Source organism: Homalodisca vitripennis, chromosome 4 (genome assembly GCF_021130785.1).
Source record: "Homalodisca vitripennis isolate AUS2020 chromosome 4, UT_GWSS_2.1, whole genome shotgun sequence".
Lineage (NCBI taxonomy): Eukaryota > Metazoa > Arthropoda > Insecta > Hemiptera > Cicadellidae > Homalodisca > Homalodisca vitripennis.
Genome location: NC_060210.1, coordinates 161,371,632 through 161,390,646, shown reverse-complemented (window position 1 = coordinate 161,390,646; position 19,015 = coordinate 161,371,632). Strand labels below are relative to the sequence as shown.

General features: G+C 30.8%; 1 protein-coding gene across 1 annotated transcript in view; it reads right to left on the bottom strand.

Annotated features, from left to right (window-relative positions):
- LOC124361254 overlaps positions 1-19,015 on the bottom strand; it is a 99,786-nt gene that overhangs the window by 34,877 nt on the left and 45,894 nt on the right. The window contains 3 exon segments of the mRNA XM_046815299.1: positions 1,236-1,396; positions 15,442-15,514; positions 15,516-15,569. Of these exon segments, the coding sequence (XP_046671255.1) occupies positions 1,236-1,396; positions 15,442-15,514; positions 15,516-15,569 (288 nt within the window).

Genomic DNA, 19,015 nt, shown 5'->3' with positions numbered 1-19,015 from the left:
AGTAGTTCAATTGTTTTTCATTCTCATAGAATCATCTTTCAACAAATCTGATTACATTATTGCAGATATAGTTTTCATGAACAACTCCATAATTGTCCTGCATGATAGACCAAGTAAGCAATGTTGTCATAGGTCTTTTTTAGCTATCAGCTTTTAAAGATTCCAATCTTTTTAAGTAAATATAATTTTTTTCCTCTTTATTTACAATGAAAATTACTGCTTGTAATAAAATCAACAAACATTACCAATGTTTCTTCAGAAATATACTTTTCAGGCATGGAATCGAAATTAAATCCTTCGCTAAAGTTCAAGATGTCTTTGAACTATTTTGATTACATGTACCGAATTTAATCAAAATAGTAGTACATTCTTCTCAATTATTTCTTAAATAATGTATGTTGTTAACATTTTCATTGTGGTACAAGAGTTTGTAGTGACTTTAGTACAGACAAAATAGTACATATTTGCAATTAATTATTAATCTATGCTATCTCTCTAAGCTATCTATAATGCATATTGTCAACACTTTCATTTTACCATAATATTTGTACCAACTTTAGGACAAAAAAAAATAGTAGTACATCCTTTGCAATCAATTCTTAACTATTATAACTCTCTATCTATACTATAAGTTGACATTTTCATTTATGGTACGAGATGTGTACTGAGACATAGTAAAATAGTAACAATATGTGTTCAATGCAATTAATACGTTATGTCCGTTTGTAGCTTTAAATAAGATGTCCATATATTCTAAACAAACTTCTATTCTACGCTTTTCTTCCTATAAATTATGAAGTAGTAATACTGGACCCATTGTTTTAACATCACAGTTTCAAAATAATATTATAAATATTACACTTAAACAATGTCAATCAAATGAGTTAACAACTATAATGTTTTATATTGTTGGTCAGTGGAAAACAGAAAACTCTTAAATTATAAATCAGCAAATAACAAATATAGCAGAATGTTTAGAACCACATGAGAGTTTTGAACATGAGATGATAAAAGACCTTGAATAAGGTAAGACAATTGCTATTTTATTGCAGGTTATTTAGCAGTGACTTATCTCTCCAAGGTAATCCTGTAGGCTGGGTTAGTAGTATCCCTCTGTAGTGACATTATGTCAACACTTGACACTTCCACAGCAAGACTTCGGTAAGAAACTAGAATTACTTATATGGCAATTGCTATTTTATTGCAGGTTAACTGAGCAGTGACTTATCTCTTACCAGGGTACTCCTGTAAGCTGGGTTGGTAGCGTCCCTCTGCAGTGACATTATGTCAACACTTGACACTTCCACAGGATGACTTCGGTTACAGACTAGAGTTACCTCTTGAAGTTTGTAATCTCCAAGAGTACAGGACAACGCAAGAACTTGGTCCAAATTACCTGTAATTAAACAAAAATTAGTAAATAAAACTTTTATATGTAACACATTTATAAGTAGCTCACACTGTTAAATAGTTTGAGACCATTTGACCTAGAAATTAAAATTAACATAATTATGTATTTCTTACATTAACTTATATTATTACTTAGTAAATTTTATTTAGCTATAAGTGATTCCTATATACAATTATTGTAATATATCTCATTATCTCTTATTCTACACTTATAAAAACGTATTGTTATGATTTATCATCAGAATTATTTTTATCATTAACATTTTTTTTAATTGCCTTACAAAATCCTGGGTAATTTTTTCATAGCAGAAAGAACAGAGGATCACCCAGAACGCAAATGTCTGCACAACTTCCACAGTTATAAATGACAATATTCATACAGATTCTTAACAAATTAACATTGCAAAAATGGCTGTTAATTACTGATATTAATTAATTATTGCTATATACAAAAGTTTGTTATTATTGTATCAATAAATCTATAATTTGAAACATGTTTGTCGAATATCTGTTGAATTTACCTTGGACTAGTTTTGGTTATTATACTCAATATCTCTAGACAATTAAAGATTTAAATGAGTTAATAAAAAGACCAACAGAATACTTTGAGGACAGAAACACGCACATGAGCCAACTAACAATCAACACTTAAAGTTCCACTCTGGATTACCGCCACTTATCTCTAAAATTTCACCATTCTTAGATTAAACTGAATAACACTGTTATCTCCATGATGACATTCTTTAATTAAATTTCAGTCCTTGATCATTTCACCTACTGCCTATTATCACAGTAGACTTTATAAACTACAATAATTTACGTTATTCAATTGAATAATTATCTTATTAAAACTAATCTAATAATTCAAGTTTCAAGATTGATGCATTCCCATCTAATTTAAATAGACATTACTTTTAAAATATAATAGATATCAATTTAAAACCAAATCTTGAATAAACTTTAGTTATTTATACTATGTTAGGATATTTTTTTTAATAATAAAAACTATTTAAAAACTAAATTGGGTTCAAAAATGAAATACAAAATCAGAGAAAACAAATACATGTAAAACAATAAAAGAAAATTAAGCCTTCTGAAAAAATGCCAGAATTAATTTATTGAATTAAGACTTGATAGAGAAATAAACTGTGTGCCTTACCAGCCCCCCCCCCCCCACACCATCCACCTTCACCACATAATAACAACAAAGCCTGATATGGTGAGATGTGAAATACACTAAAGAACACATTAGAAAGCCTCTGTAAGCTTTTAGATATTGATGTGTCAAAGCTGAAACCCGAATATCAAATCTTCAACAAAGATTGGGATTCAGGAAATCAATCATCAGGAATCGACATTCGAATCTGCAGACATCTGCATGTGGTCTGCGTGTGGCAAAAACCACCATTATCTTAGTCACCTAAATTTTTCAATTTTCTTTATCTCTTATCTAAATGACACACAAACAAAACATTTCAAGTGTTTTAAATGCAATGATTCAGGTTTGAGGCTTTATGTAACCACAAATTCAGTTATGCGACAGTAATACTCGTCTGCTTAGAACGTCAATACTTTGTGTTGGATAGAGCAATGTTGCCACATTTATTTTATACTTGCTTTGAAGATTAATAATTAATTTCACATACATGACAATAATATATAGTATTACGATTTTAAAACTACCTTCCTTGCACCAACATTCGCCAAAGTGAGCCTACAGTAACAATATTCATTAGGATATGTGCAAATAAAAACAGAAAATTCCAGCTGCATTACCCTGTGCCCTTGGTGGATCTTTATACCACTAGACATAATTTTTTTCGGAAATGTCACCATACAAAGATCGATTACAATAAATTAATGTGACTGGATTTTTCACTTAAATTTCTTTAGTTATCTTGTTCACTTAAGTCTGTAGTTAGTTATAATAGAAAATAATGACAAATCTTCAGTGTTCTTACAGCGAGTTATTTAATTTGTGAAGTTTTAGAATATGAACATGATTTGAACAAATGTATGCTGTAAATCCAGTCATGCAAAGACTAACCCTAAAGCACAAAGACGTTATATCCTGGTATCTCAGTCGAATATTTCTTTGTCAATTTAAAAGAACATGGCATAAAGCGAGTTGAAATAAGAGCTCGTATTTACATAAGAATCAAAATTTATTTGAAAATACATTTATCAAGTATTTTACAGCAAGAGCAATCATAGCGTGTCGGTAGGCTGAGTAAACCTTTCGGAGTGTGTTGAGTAATGCGCACACATAACAATAAAAAGAAAGGGAATTTTGTTTAAAAATAAATTTAGTGCAGGTCCATCAAAGGATGATAACAGTTGCTCTTAAATTCATTTGATGAAATAGGAACTAACATTCACCTATGAAGAAGTTTTAAAAGAAAAATGTTATCCACATAGTACTGAAATTTATGAAACGTTGCTAGAATGCCTTTAAAATCGGTGCTTGACCATATCATTGAAAGATTTTTCTCACTGCCTCACAAACTAATGCTTTTTTATAATATGTTTGTCCCACAAATGGTGTTGTGATGGCTCATCAAATTTTGGATGACTTGAATTTAAACTCGAATAAGAAAAATCTAAATTAATGAAAAAAGAAGTTATAAATTAAATACACCAAATTTCACTGCTAATGTACACAATTACTAACATTATTAATTTTTATGTAACTGTCAATCGTACTTTAATGTTTTCTATCCTGGATGGGAAAGTGGTAGAAGCTGTTTCAGAGACCTCCTTATTAGTTTACCTATATCCATTTGCCAAAATTGTAAAGAAAGCTCCTCAGAAATTAATAACTTAAAATCCCCCCAAAAAAAATGAAAGCATAAAATTCAAGGAGTTAGCATATCATACAACGAATAGTTGTTTTAAGCTTGGTTTGTAACTTCGAGATAGAACAAATGCAACAAACAGATTTTTTACCATCTGTAAAAGTTTTTGTGTATAAAATGTATTAATCTCTAAACTTAACACCTTTTGATCTTATCTTGTTGATTGATCTAACTATGTTAATAGAAGTAACATTAGCATACACTATTCAGCACATCCAAATATAAAAGAATAAAAAGAAAAAAAGATAATGGGGTGATTTTCTTTAATATTAACAAAATGGCACCTGTTGAAAGCGTTTAAAGTAAATAACAAAAACAACCAGTATAGTTATAAAAATTGCACAAGATATCAACTATTTAGTATTTTTATAACAATTCCAATGGTACCTTTTACAATAAAATCTGCCAATGCATAAGCGAGCACGATCACTTTATAAGTATGCTTGTATAACAACAAAGCCGGGAACAACAAAGATTTGATCAGTTGAGAGGTAGGCCTATCAGCTGTTTTTCATAAATTATAAAAAAATTATGAAATGATGTTAACTATTTTTATTTTTTATAAAAATTCCAGCAGTACAGTTTTTATGCTCAACAAACTCCGTCAATGCATAAGCGAGAACGACCACTTTAATTGTACGCTTGCAAAAGCTGGGTGTAACAAACATATCACAGTTAAAGGTATCAGCTATTTGTTACTTTTTACTATTAAATTATCTTTTATTTGATGGATTAAGGGTACCTTTTAGGGTGGGGGCTTGGCATACAGAGAAAGAGAGTCTGGGTTGTGTGAAACTCTCTCTCCTAACTAAGTGGGGCATCAGAGGGTCCTTTCCAAGAACGATTTTGAAATTTATTACTACACCAATATAGAGGATTTTAAAGAATTAGACTATGATTTTGGAAAATGTATTAGTTGGTTTTGTTGCTTAAATTTATATTCTAACTTGTATATATTTTATAAACTAAACTTAATCTGTCCTTATTAAATTCTTACTTTTCCTAAATAGCTTGCAAAACATGATATAAGATCAATTAAATTAATCATTACAAGAAAGCTTTTCAAAAGTGTAATTATCAGCATTATATGTGGGAACTGATTATATTTTTAAAACTACAAGTCATCTATCCTCTGCTTTCTATTAATAGCTACCAGAATCAAAATATATTCCATTGGCATGTAAAAAATGTTGCTTGTATGTGATTACTTGTTTATAATACCTATGGGAAAAAATTCAAGATACAAAATCCTTACAAATACAAAAACAAATCAATACCAAATATATATAAAACAATATACTACATTTTATAGATAGTATATTTATATACAACTAATCTAAATAAATTTATATATGTCTTTTTACTGCTGACCAGAAACCAGCAGACACGCTGGCATTGCAATGATGACATGAATAAAAAGAAGTGCGGTCAAGTATTATATTATTTAAAAACCTCAAGATCATTTTCCATACTTTGGTTATCCACCTACAGTTTTTGTCAACATTTAATCTAAATATGTTACTAAATAAATGTAAATGTAACTACTGGCATACCAGAATTTAACCTTTCTGCTACAACTTGGGTCCTCTTACCAACTTCTAAATCGAATGTTCGCCACCAAAGGGTTAAGAAATTGTAGATATTAATTTGTGTTAATAATATTAAGATGTATTGAGAAATAAATCCCTTACAGGTAACACAAACTAATTTTTTTTCTACCTATTATGCCAGCATAAAGACTTCCAAAGATTCTATTTATAAATAAAAAAAATAATACAATACAATACTACACTTTTTAGTATATTTAAAGTATTGTATAAAAAGTAAAAATAAAGATGTCTTTATTTTACCATGTGAAAACATATAGTTAGGGGCTAAGAAACCCTTTCAAACACAACCTGGGTATAAGTATAAGTATATAGTATAAGTAATATTCAAACAATAAATTTGGTTGTATTTTTTACCTGTAACTATACTGGGACAGGCAATGTATCCTGATTGAATGTAAAAATTATTATATTTTGATGTAGAAAAATCACTTGCTATATAAACATTTTATCTTTTATAGTATATTTTATCCAGAAACTATGTTTTAAATAAAAACTTTTTTAAAGTCATAACTTATTATTAAATGATTTTCTTAATTTGGAATTAATTATTTTAAAACTATTGCTTGTTTATCGATTACTAAATATTTATAAAAGGTCCAACTTAAATTTTATCCAAACAAACTTGCATCCAATATCTAAACTTTTCAGCTCAATTTCAAAACAGTACAAGTGTTAAGCAGATTTCATACATTGCAATCACTCTCATGCCGTATGTTTTGAGAGAATTTTGGCAATTTCACTTATTACGTCTAAAAGAATAAGAAATCACTATAATACAGACATTTATATTTATACTTATTTAAGTACACAAACAGGATGAGGATTCGTCCTAGCCATACAACAGAACGAATTATTGAAACTTTTAAAAAACGAAACCTCACAATATATAACTACCTTGTTGCTCAAATCATCAACAGGAAATCTATTTAAATAAGTCACACCAGATTTTATTTAGTGTGGTGTACCCGAAATAGGTGGTCTCAGGGTTGAATCTGAAAATGTTCAAATATAAAAACTGGAGGCTAATTATTTTTCCGTCAAAATACCTCACATCATTTGTTGGGGAACCACAGTTTTTTGTAATTGACTTTCCTCAATCACCAGTTTTTTGTAATTGACTTTCCTCAATCACCAACTAGATTTTCTTGCTCCAAATATGCCATATTGTGTCTACTGATATCACAGTTACTTTCAAAAAAGAGGTTACATTACATAAAACAGCAAGGTAAGAAAAATTTGCCAATACAACTCTAACTATTTACTAATTATACATTTAATTAGAGTCCAAATGGAAAAAAAAATTCATAGAAACTTTTGTAATTTTCTTCTCCTTCTAATTATGATACAAATAATAACGATACATTTAGTTTAGAAAACATGGTTTAACTTAAGCAATGATGTCAGATTATTTTTTTTAGAACAGCCCAATTGAAGTTTCCAAAAATACTTTTTTAGATCATAAGCCTAATTTATGGAGAAATTTTTGTTAAAGTCGTTTGTGTAATTTTGATCCACCATTTTGAATTAAATATTTTATGAAAAATATTTTTAACAAATATTATTTAATCTATAAGTCTAAACAGCATTGTTCATTATCACACATATTAACTTTTTAAACAACTGTATGGTGATTATGGATAGCAATAATGCTGGACACATTTTTTAATTTTCAACATTGAAGTACATATTTATAGCTCTCGTGCAAAAAACTGTATGAGATCAGATAGGACACAAGGTTTAAATGTAAAATAAGGAACCTATCTTTCGAAGACTTTTAAAATGAGATACCACATGACATATCCTTTCATTTACATTGTTTTAGTAGTAAAATATTTTTGGTAAAAATTACAGGGTGATTCATGAAGTACACCCACCAGTTTTTTTTTTTTTCTTCTACAGCACAATTGTGGTTTTACTAGTAAAAAATAATGAAAAAAATGTTATATAAACATAGGTCCGAAAATGCTTCGTTAGCGAGTTACAGCTAGCGAAAGAATTTCGCCTGAAATTATCCTGGGTAAAGATGTAAAATAAAGCCTATACTCAACTTTTGTGAAATGTTAATTAAGTAAGAAAATTATCGTGGATTCTTATGAATTTTTATGAAATCCTGATAAAGCTAACCATAAAATAGAGTTTCAGAACTGTACCTGTATGTAGTTTTTATGAGGGATTCAGAGGTTAAATGCAAAAAAATTGGGGCACGTTTTGAAACACCTTAGTATTTTTTTAAGTTATAGATGTACAATAACTTTGTTAAATTGGTAATAAATACATAAAATCAACAAACATTAATTGTAGGAGAATTTAAAACTGAGAAACAATTGATATAATCAAAGTCTAAAATAAAACAGGCAATAAGTACCAAAAAAATCGATTTTATTCAGTATAATACATTACTAGCTGTAAAGAAATTTTTTTACCGTCATTTTTTAAACGGTATTTAGTTAAAATAAAACAAAAACAAAATGTTTTTTTCCCTAATGATGAGATGATAAATTGAGAAAACAAGATTAACTGTTAAATTGAAATTTGTTTGTAAATAAAAATATCAGCGTTTTATTACGTTGTATTTTTTTTTTTTAATAAAAATTTACATCAAATGTTCGAAGTAAATAAATTAAGCAAAAACATTTTCTCATTATTGTTTTATAACTCATCGGAATAAGAGCATAAAATTGTTTACGACCTTCTGTTTTTGTATTAATTATCTAAGTTGGTAAACGCACGAATAAACAGCTGATCAACAATGGTATTCTGTACTGTTACGTTAGAACTGTGTATTAGTTGGTGTTTTGCAAGCTACTGCAGGAGTTCGGGTTCTGTGAATCGTGTTATTAAATGCAATTTTTCTGTGAGTTATAATTCGCGATTGTTATTCAGCGAAAAAATGCCCTTACTTATTTACATCAGAGGAATACGCTGATATGGTTTTTATTTTGGGTTTTACTGTAATGAGTAATGCTATGAGCTGCTGTAGAAGAATATGAACCCAACGTTACCCTAATAGGAGGATTTCCCAGATACCAAAAAACAATTTCAGGAACTTTTTCGAACTCTTCGGGAAAACAGGATCACTACCAAGTACTAGAAACCATATTATGATTACGAGCTATAAAGTCCAACTTGATGATGATATTGTTATTAATGCTGTTCAATCGCAGTCCAGGTGTAAGTACACGAACGTATTTCTAGGCGGATAGGAGTTTTCGCCAGTCAAATACGGTGGGTGGAGGTACACTTAATCGAAACAAAATTTTTATCCATTTAATAAACAAAAGGTTCAACCATCTACAGCTAGGTTGAAGGATGGTCCGCTTCGCTTGGAGTTTTGCAACTTTTTTGAATATTAATAATCAACTTCTACAAGTGTATTTTATTTGACGGATGAGGCACAATTCACAACGGGATGGTGTCAATAACTTGCACAATGAACACATCATGGGCAGAAGAAAATCCACATGAGGTAGTGGAACAGAACTTTCAACACCGATTTAGCGTACAATGTCTGGTGTGGCCTTTTGCACAATCGGCTGATTGGAACCCTTTCATATTACTGGACGCCTAAATGCTGAGTGTATCTATTTGCATTTCCTTCAAGAAGAGTTGCCTCAAGCTGTTAGAGAATGTTCCTTTACACTCTCAGACAAAATTTGTACTTCCAGCATGACGGAGCACCTCCCCACTTTTCACGTGCCGTTTCTGCTTACTTAAGTCATCTCAATTTCCCACTGCGACACTGGATTGGTCGTGGAGGGCCTCACCCCTTGGCCACCAAGATCACCAGATCTATCTCCATTGGATTATAGCATCCTTGGGGATGGATTATTTATGAAAGACATTGTATACAAGAACAAAAGTGAATTCTCCTTGATGAATATAATTGCCCGTTCAACAAGGCATTATGATTCGGCTGTTGCAGGAAAAGGGAAGGTCCTGAAAAATTAAGAAACGCAACAAAAGCAATACACAAACGTGCTGCAAATGTATTGATAATGATGGCCTCATTTTCGTTGAATGGAGCCATCTATTATAAAACCACGGTGCGTAAGGTTGGCCCAAGCTGATTAATTTTGCTTTAAAACTAACGTAATGTATTTAATAACTGAATAAAAATCGATTTTTTTGGTATTATTTCCTGTTTTATTTTAGACTTTGATTATATCAATTTCTCTCAGGGAAAGCAGCATTAAATTCTCTACAATTAATGTTTGTTGATTTTTATGTATTTAATAAAAAAAAAAAAACCAATTTAACAAAGTTATTGTACATCAAACTTAAAAAAACATTGTTTCGTGCCCCAATTTTTTGCATTTAACCCTGAATCCCCTCAAAAAACTACTACAGGTCGAAGTTCTGAAACCTATTTTTATTAGCTTTATCAGAGTAAAAAATTCATAAGGAATCTCACGATATTTCTTACTTAATTAACCTTTCCAAAAGTTTGGAGTATGGCTTTATTTTACTCTTTACCCAGGAATTCAGGCGAAATCTTTCGCTAGCTGTAACTCGCTAACGAAGCTTTTTCGGACCTATGTTTGATATAACATTTTTTCATTATTTTTACTTGTACAATGTGCTGTAGAAGTGGGGGGAGAACTTCATGAATCACCCTGTAGATGTTTGAGTTGTAAAAATAAAAGCAAGGTAATTTATTTCTTGTAAGTAAATTTATTGCAGAATAATTTGCTGGTTTGTGGGCTACTATTGTTTTTATGTGTTTTGAAAGGATTGTATAAAATATAGCGTTTTATTGTTAAAATTCTGAATTTTTTTATATTTTGTTCTGTAATTTTTGAAAAATTAGAACACTTTTTTTAGAGAGATTTATAAACCTGTATTATTATGTCACAGTTTTTTAAATTTGAACATTTTGAAATCCAAACTTTCAAGTTAAGACACACATCGTACATAAAATTTTATCAATATATTTTAAATGGATTAAATATATGAGATTTAGAGAGCTTACAATTTTCTACTGAATATACGACTCATCTGTCTTACATGTTTTAGACACCTTATCTACCTCAGACCACTCTTTAATACAAGTATACTTTATGTTTTTCATTGCTTGTTCATATTTTTCAGAAACATGTACCTATACTGTACTTATCTTGAAGATTAATGTAATAAAGATATTTTGACTTGACTTGAAACATAAACATTTTTTCTATATTTCTTAAGGTATGTATTAGGGCAATTAAATATGAATAATTCAGATAAGCAATACTCATACTTGACTCACAAAATGAAAGTACATACAGAATGTTACACTGATATTACCGGACTCTCTTAGCCCTTTACCTCATAAGTTTAAAGACAAATTAGTCCTCAGGATTATCCGTAACTCATTTAGATTGGAAAATATCTTTGATCCTGAACTCGAGTAAACACCAAGTTTGTGAAGTCATTTTCTACAGCTGAGGATAAAAAAAAAAACCTTTTTAGATGATCAAGCGTTAATCTGGGGCTCCAGATAATGAAGGAAACAGGATTTTTTTCTGGATATTTGCCATTGTTCAGTGATACAAAACAATCAGTTACAATAAGTGTGTTTCAAAATCTGCAATCTGATCTCTTTCTTAGATGAATAAATAACCTAATATGTAACTACAGTTTAGGTGAAAATAAACAAAATCATATCAGAGTGTTGAGACACGCATAAGTAAGGAACCACAAACAATAATGATGTGTCTGTGTCTACTTCCATTGCACACTAACTCTAAACAAATGGTACTTTATAAAACTTAACACTAATTATTAAAACCGGGGACAAAAAAAAAGGAGGGAACAGGAGTGGACCTATTTTATTAATGCATCATTGTCAATGAACGTTTTAAAACCATATTGTGGAATGGGCACATTAGTTCATTACAAATCTCTAATCTACTTGATACTTTAGGTTTTCTTGTTAGTATATTTTCAGAATTAGCAACCAAAGGGACCTAAATTTCAAGTGACTGGTTGGCTGATCGGTTGGTTTGCAAATTTAAATTATGAAAGCCTCAATTAATTCTTTTTAAAGAAATGATGTTTAGTACCCAATGTATTAAGTTTAGTTTAAATTACTTTTTATACTAAGAAAGCAAATGTAAACTTTTGTCTTCTGCATCTAATCATTACTGAGTTACTGGTTTTTATCGATAGACCAGTCTTTTACTCAGAAAAATTCCTCCCACAAAGCCCAATATGACAAATAGAGAAGAAAAAGACTATGTCGATCCTTGAGAACTGATTCCTTTTGAACGTATAAAATAGTGAAATACTGTAAGAAAAAAACAAAGTACACTTAGACGACGGCAAAATATCCAGAAAAATCTGTGTTTCCTTCACAATCTTCCATTGTCAAAAACTAACTTTAAGCTCTATGTCAAAGCAAGGACAACCAGCAGGGATCACTTCTGGTTGGTTTATACCCTCCAGTTTGAACCTTCCTCTGGGCACAGCTAAAACCGATGTGTCACTTAAATCTGGGCAAAACCTTAATGGATGTCCAGGAGCGGTACATCACTAAATGCAAATGTTGAGATTCTGGGGTGCAAGGGTAATTTGATAGGTCTAGTCTACTGCGGGAGATGACTGTTGCAGTTTCGGTGACGTTTGTTCCCTAAGTAATCAAGAGGTTCTTGCTAGCCTCAACCAAGGGTGTGTCAACCCCTGCCTGCCTTGGACAGGAGAGGCTGGTTCAGATCTGGCCTCCCCTTCTTCCAGGGGGTACATGTACTTTGAGATTAGTGTCCTATTTTCCTCCTTATGGATCTCGATAGCAGGTGGTCCCTACCCCCCTAACCTTACCCATCCTTAAATATCCTGTAACTCGGAACTCCGGAAGCAGCGTTTAGGCCCTTATTATAGGACTAAGTACAACTTATGAGCTTCTTGTCCTAAGAGAATCCAAAAAAAAACTTTTAACTCAGGTTAATTTTTTACAATTAGACTATTGTTTTCATAAGTATCCTAAGGTGTATTATTTTCTGTTACGGTAATACAAATGGAATAGTGCAGTTTTGTTTTTGTGTATAGTATTTCATTGTTAGGGTTACGAATCTGTATTTAATATAAATCATTCTTTGAAACGTTATTAATTTTGTTTTTGTTTATTGGCAATTACAAAATAGTTTCTGTACTTAATATTTTATTGATTATTGAAAACATACTCTAAGATTGGGACTATGTAGTCCTAACTTCATCTGGGAAAAGTACATTTATTGATTCAGTTTTCATGTTTCTAGGATTATCTTGCATTAGTTAAGGAACATGAACTAACCCCTCCGACTCGGACGGTCACACTCGCGAGTGACGGGTTGTATGTTCACAACACGGACAGGGCCGACGATGACGTGCTTGAACGATGCTTGTGTTCTCATCACAATGGAACTAATCAGTTTCCAAAACTTTCATATGAAGCCAAGCTCAACAACCTTGTACGTGGAAGGGAAAAAACATGAACGAATGAAATCACTGTAATGATAGCTCATGGACTAATGTAAATAAAACCTTTAAGTTTAAAGCTACGTTCTACACTACAGCACCACTGTTTGCGCTCTGTATGGTCAACATTTTTTCAGTTAGTATATAGCAAATTTATTATGGTGCTTTTAATTTCAGTAACTTTCAGTAGTCAATATTTTCATCTTTTATTTATATTGAGTTATTGAGTATTATTAAAGTTTTTTGTATATTTTACCAATAAAAATGGTTCTAAAACATTAATTCAGATAGTGGATTTTTATCAAGTTTGGATTTTACAGCTATTTAAATAAATGAAGATTAAAACCCAGTAAAGTAATGTATTGCTGCTGTTCTTAGTAATCAAAACTCTTAAAACCTGCTAAGCTTAAAATGGTCATTTAATGACAGAATCATAAGTTAAATCACCTGAACTTTTCACTGAAAAATTATAAGATAAAAATTTCAATTCGAAAAAGTTGGAACGGCGTATAAAATCTTTGGAAAAAGGCCATTCAATTTCAAATAAAATTGTCCAATTAATTACTAAGACAAAGAAATTTTATTTGGTGAGACTTTAAATAAACACCTTGTTTGATCAAGGTAGTTTAATAAGTTTTAGGTGTCAAAGTTGTTAACAAAATAAAATATATTTCTTTGCCAAAAAAATCCAATAGTCAGGAATCAGTACAATGTCTAATGATATATGAAGGACCAGCCTGATTTGTGAAAATTAAGAATCCTCCTACATAACTTCAGTTTATCAATAAAATTGAAAGTACTTATGTTGAATAAATGCAGAACATTTGTTGTTTTGTTTCTTTGTCATTTAGGGAATTAAAACACTATCAAGAAAAAACTGTCAACATCCCAATAAATAGAAAAAATGGAAAGGTAAAGATGTAATAAAAAATTTATGATTTACTTTGAGAGGCATGACACTGCTTGGAACAGGCTTTACTGGATTCTCTACTGACAGAGCTCCTACTGTACTACTAGGGTCAAGTTCAGGTCTAGTAATGTAAATGTGTAAAAACTCCACAGTAGACAATGCATCATCTAAATACATTAGCATCAAAAACAATTTTCAGAAAACTTGCCAACCGCAGTGAAAGCTCCCTATAAGAATGGTGAATTTTGAAAAGAATAGTAGCGTGTTAGATTACACGTATTTTCAAAAAGATACATGTATAGAGTTGTATTCCTGATCTCCAGACTTATCGATGTATGTGAACTATCAAGAAGCAATATGTTGGCACGCTTATTTGATTTTGAAGAGGAGCTAAGTGCATTTTTTGCTGATTCTAAATGCAGCATTTCCAAGAACAACCGAGGGAATTGTGATGCAATTCTGATACCTATTAGATGTTTTTAATCAGCTGAATTTATATATTCAAGGATTCTGGAAAAGTTTACAGGTTATTTGTTTAAATTCATTTATTTTAAACAACAAAATTCAGGGAACACTCCACAATTGGGACATGAATTTTAAGGCTAATTCGTATAAGATTCATTTTCAGGTTAAGTGGTCTGTAGATTTTTTGCGATTCCACTGTGAGGACACTGCTATACACAAATGTTGACAAAATAAATTGTATGGCATTAGTTTTGAATGCTAAGAATTATTAAATAAATAAACCGTTAAATAATATGAGTAGATTATTGAAATGAAATAAAAGAGGAGAGGAAGAGGGCAGTAATGTGCATAGCCACATATGATTATCATTGCTGTTTACATTGTTGGAATAATATGTATGTATTTTTTCAAAACAACTATGGATACATGAAACTCCAACCACTAAAACTCAAACGATCACATCCGTATTGTATGTATCTATTTTTTCTTATAAAGCTAGCATAATTTATTTTAAACAACAAAAGAAAATTGTTTTGGTTTAAATTCCAATTCCAATGGTTTCACTAATTTGCTACCAAAAATTACAGTGGTATTATGTGGTGTGTGTGTGCCAAGATTAAGCATTGCTCCATTATGTAGTCAAAGTGTTAAACAGAAAATCTATACGTTAATAACATATGTGAAAATGAAAAAAGGTTAGTACTGTAACATTATATTCTTTTATAAATGAGAATACATAAATAGTAAATAAATGACTCACTGGGATGTCTTAGAGAATACTTTATTGGATCAAGGTTTTTCTCAGAGCATACTTGTAGCAGAATGTCAGCTAGGCCTTGTCCTAGGACTGACTCGGGCTACATACAACTGGTTGCGAGGCAAATGAACCTATAACACAAAAACAAATATATTTATGAGAGCGTAAAATTTTAGCAGAAAGGCTTCTAGCCTTGTCTGAGGACTAACTTGAGTTACATACAACTGGTTGCGAGGCAGATAAAACTGTAACGAAAAAAAAAAAACAGGAAGAAGCATTTTATGTCAAGCAACAACACAAGTGATAGTTCCCAACAATATTGTTACTCACAGCCTTCTTGCTTGTAGTCTTCTTAGCATTCATCACTATATTGGTTCAAGAGAATTTTTATAGTAAAATATTGAAAAGGAAATTATTAATTGTATATATCAACAAATTTCAAAATTGTAGGGAAGTAAATCAAACTTAGGTTCAAATAGTTATATTTTTAAAATTAGCTGATCAAATTTTAAAAATGTGGCTATGAGGTAGATAAACACAAAATTAATTAACATTATTTAAATAACAATAAAATTATCTTAAAATTAACAAGAAAAATATGTAAACGTTATTTATTTAATGTATAAAAACCTTGTGTCACAGTATATTTGTGGTCACACTACTCCAAAACTGCTCAACCAATTTTCATGAAATTTTGTGTGTGTATTTGTTAAGGCTACTGGTGCGCTGGTTTGTACAGTCGCGTACAAAAACAAACAGCGAGTACAGTCTGGGAATTTTCTGATACCACCTCGTATTTAAAGTATAAACCTCTCCACACATATTTCAACAATACTGAACTCTTATATCAATCTATGACTGTTTCAATTACAGTTTATAACCCTGATTGTGGCCCCAAATACTAATATATTTAAAAACTTCCTTGTGGTGCCGTATTTTGACCACATGCCCATCGAAAATTCAGGCATGGCTGCAACTAGGAGATTTGGAAGAATTTTTAATTAAAAGGGATTGAATAGAATTGCTACTATTTATAAAAACATTAATTTTCAAACTTCAGATTTTCTGCTTCCAAATGGATGCATTTTTATACAAACGTACAGAAGACTAATAATTAATATAATGTTAAATATTTCCTAGAATTCTACTGCAAGGGTTATGATACATTTTGTACACAAGAAAAATATTCTAAACAAACAAATACTGTTAGCCATAAAAAGGTTTAAATTTATTCATTTCACTGGGATTATTTATACTTACTTTTACAAATTAAGTGAATCATTTGAGAACTCCAACCCTTACTGAATTGCGCAGCCCACTAAACTGTGTCAGCACAATAGGTAGGTGGAAGCCTTGCAAGAAGCCCAACACAATAGCCAACTCTACTGTGCATACCTCACTGATCAATAGGGCTCTCAAACCTTATTCTATTATGTCCATTTTCAATTCAATTACCAAAATAAATATAATTCAAAATAAACACAATCATAAAACCTTAGTCAATAAAAACACTACTTTTCCAAATTGTTTATTTTTTTGGACGAGACCTTTCGAAACCAAAGGTTTCGTCTTCAGGCAACTCCACAAAAACCTGAGTTAAACTTTTTGTGGAGTTGCCTGAAGATGAAACCTTTGGTTTCGAAAGGCCTCTTCCAAAAAATAAACAATTTGGAAAAGTAGTGTTTTTATTAACATTTAGTAATATTTAAAGAATTTTCCAATTGCTCCAAGAGTCTTCAATAAAACCTTAGTGTTTTGATTTCTATTATGATTCTTCAGATTGTTTATTTAAGTGCCTATTTTACAAAACTATAAATTATCTTTAAACATTTTATTTAGTGTTTCTTGAAAATATATAAATAAGAAATGGATAAAAAACACTGATCAGAAGAGCTGGCTTACAACTTTAGACAGACATTTTTAGATTATTATCGAACCTCCACTACAATAGTTATAACAACGCTACCACAACTATTAACAAGGAAGCACTCCCAGCCAATAGTGTACTTCTGACTTCCTTCTGTCTTTGATTGTACTAACTAGTATATTTCTGATTTGTTACTCCTAAATGGGAAGTTACCTTCATAGAGCCAGTAATATTTCATTAAAATCTCAGTTGCAACTAATATACAGGAACAACGGAATAGACAAAGTTAACAGAACTATAAACTAAATACATAAATCCTAAAAATAAGCAGTAGATGTAATTGAAAATCAAAAGTAAAACCACGACATAAATTAATTTATCGAAAATATCTCTATAGATATGAGAGGATTACGTAAACCTAGCACTAAGAAAATCACTGCATTTTCTTTAATTCAAGTGAGGGGGAGCCGCCAAAAGACTGCCCATAGTCCACTGTAAACAAGGTGGACGCTACTATTGTCTGTTAAGAGCCCTCACTTCAACCCAACAGCATATCCTCTTTTGTTTCCTTATAGAGAACCTGGATGTGGTCCAAAAAATGACTCACAATAGCCAAAGAAGACAAAGGAAATGAAAATAGCTTACAATGTTACAATTTTCATGCTATAGATTAGCGACTAATGAGAGTTTCTAACACAATCATCACTCAAAATAAATTTCAGCAGTTTATTGTAGGATCATACACTTAAATCGTAATAGTAAACTACTTATGAAACCATAAGGACACCAAGAAAGCAGGAGGACATCAGTCAAAACTGTTTATCAAGCATTAAAAGGGGCTACAGTACTAAGTGTAGAATAGAGCTCGACTTAAAACCTCATGGCAGGTTAAACTGTTGTACTACCATCTTCATTTGAAGATAGCCCATGGAACATGATTCAAAAATATCAAAATGTCATGGCCATTGTCCAAAAGTTTGGGAAGCCAGAATTGTTCTCAGTTGTTCAAAGATAAACCTACTGAAGCTAAAATAATTAAAAATTATATTATTGGTAATTGCCTATGTGTATGTAATAGAATCAGTAGCACGTGGCAACGTGGCAGGCATGTTGCCATGTGTCACTGATTCTTGTTAAGGATCAAATTTCCAAGAACCAGCTCTAATTGATCAATTGCATATTTTCTGTAGTATATGACAACTATCAAATAAAATTATAACAGTGTATAAGAAGCAGTTATTTGATCAAGACTGGTATCAAGAACAATAAGTTGCATATAAAATAATGTTAAGACCAATTATATTATTTTACATTTTAAAATACCAAAAACATTTCCTTTTACAAAATTTTTTTGAGTTGTTTATCTATTTCAGTGGTTCTAGGAGACATTTTTAACTAGTAAGTTAAGAACACAAATCTTTAATATTTTGACACATTGGTCTTTTATCTTTAAAATCTTTGTTTGTATGATTTCTCAAGAAAATTTAGTAACCTACAACTACACTTATGAGCAATTTTTCTAAATTTTCTAAGGGGATGGTTCTTTCTTAAACATGTTGTATATTTCAATTCCTCCAACTCCAAAATTCTCTCTTCGCCCCTATGCCCCTGGTTCTGGACTTACTTAAAGATGAACCAGTATTTTTTCATTAACTAAATAAACGACCCAGAAGATAGCAGTCTTACCAACAATATGATCCAAAAAAAAGC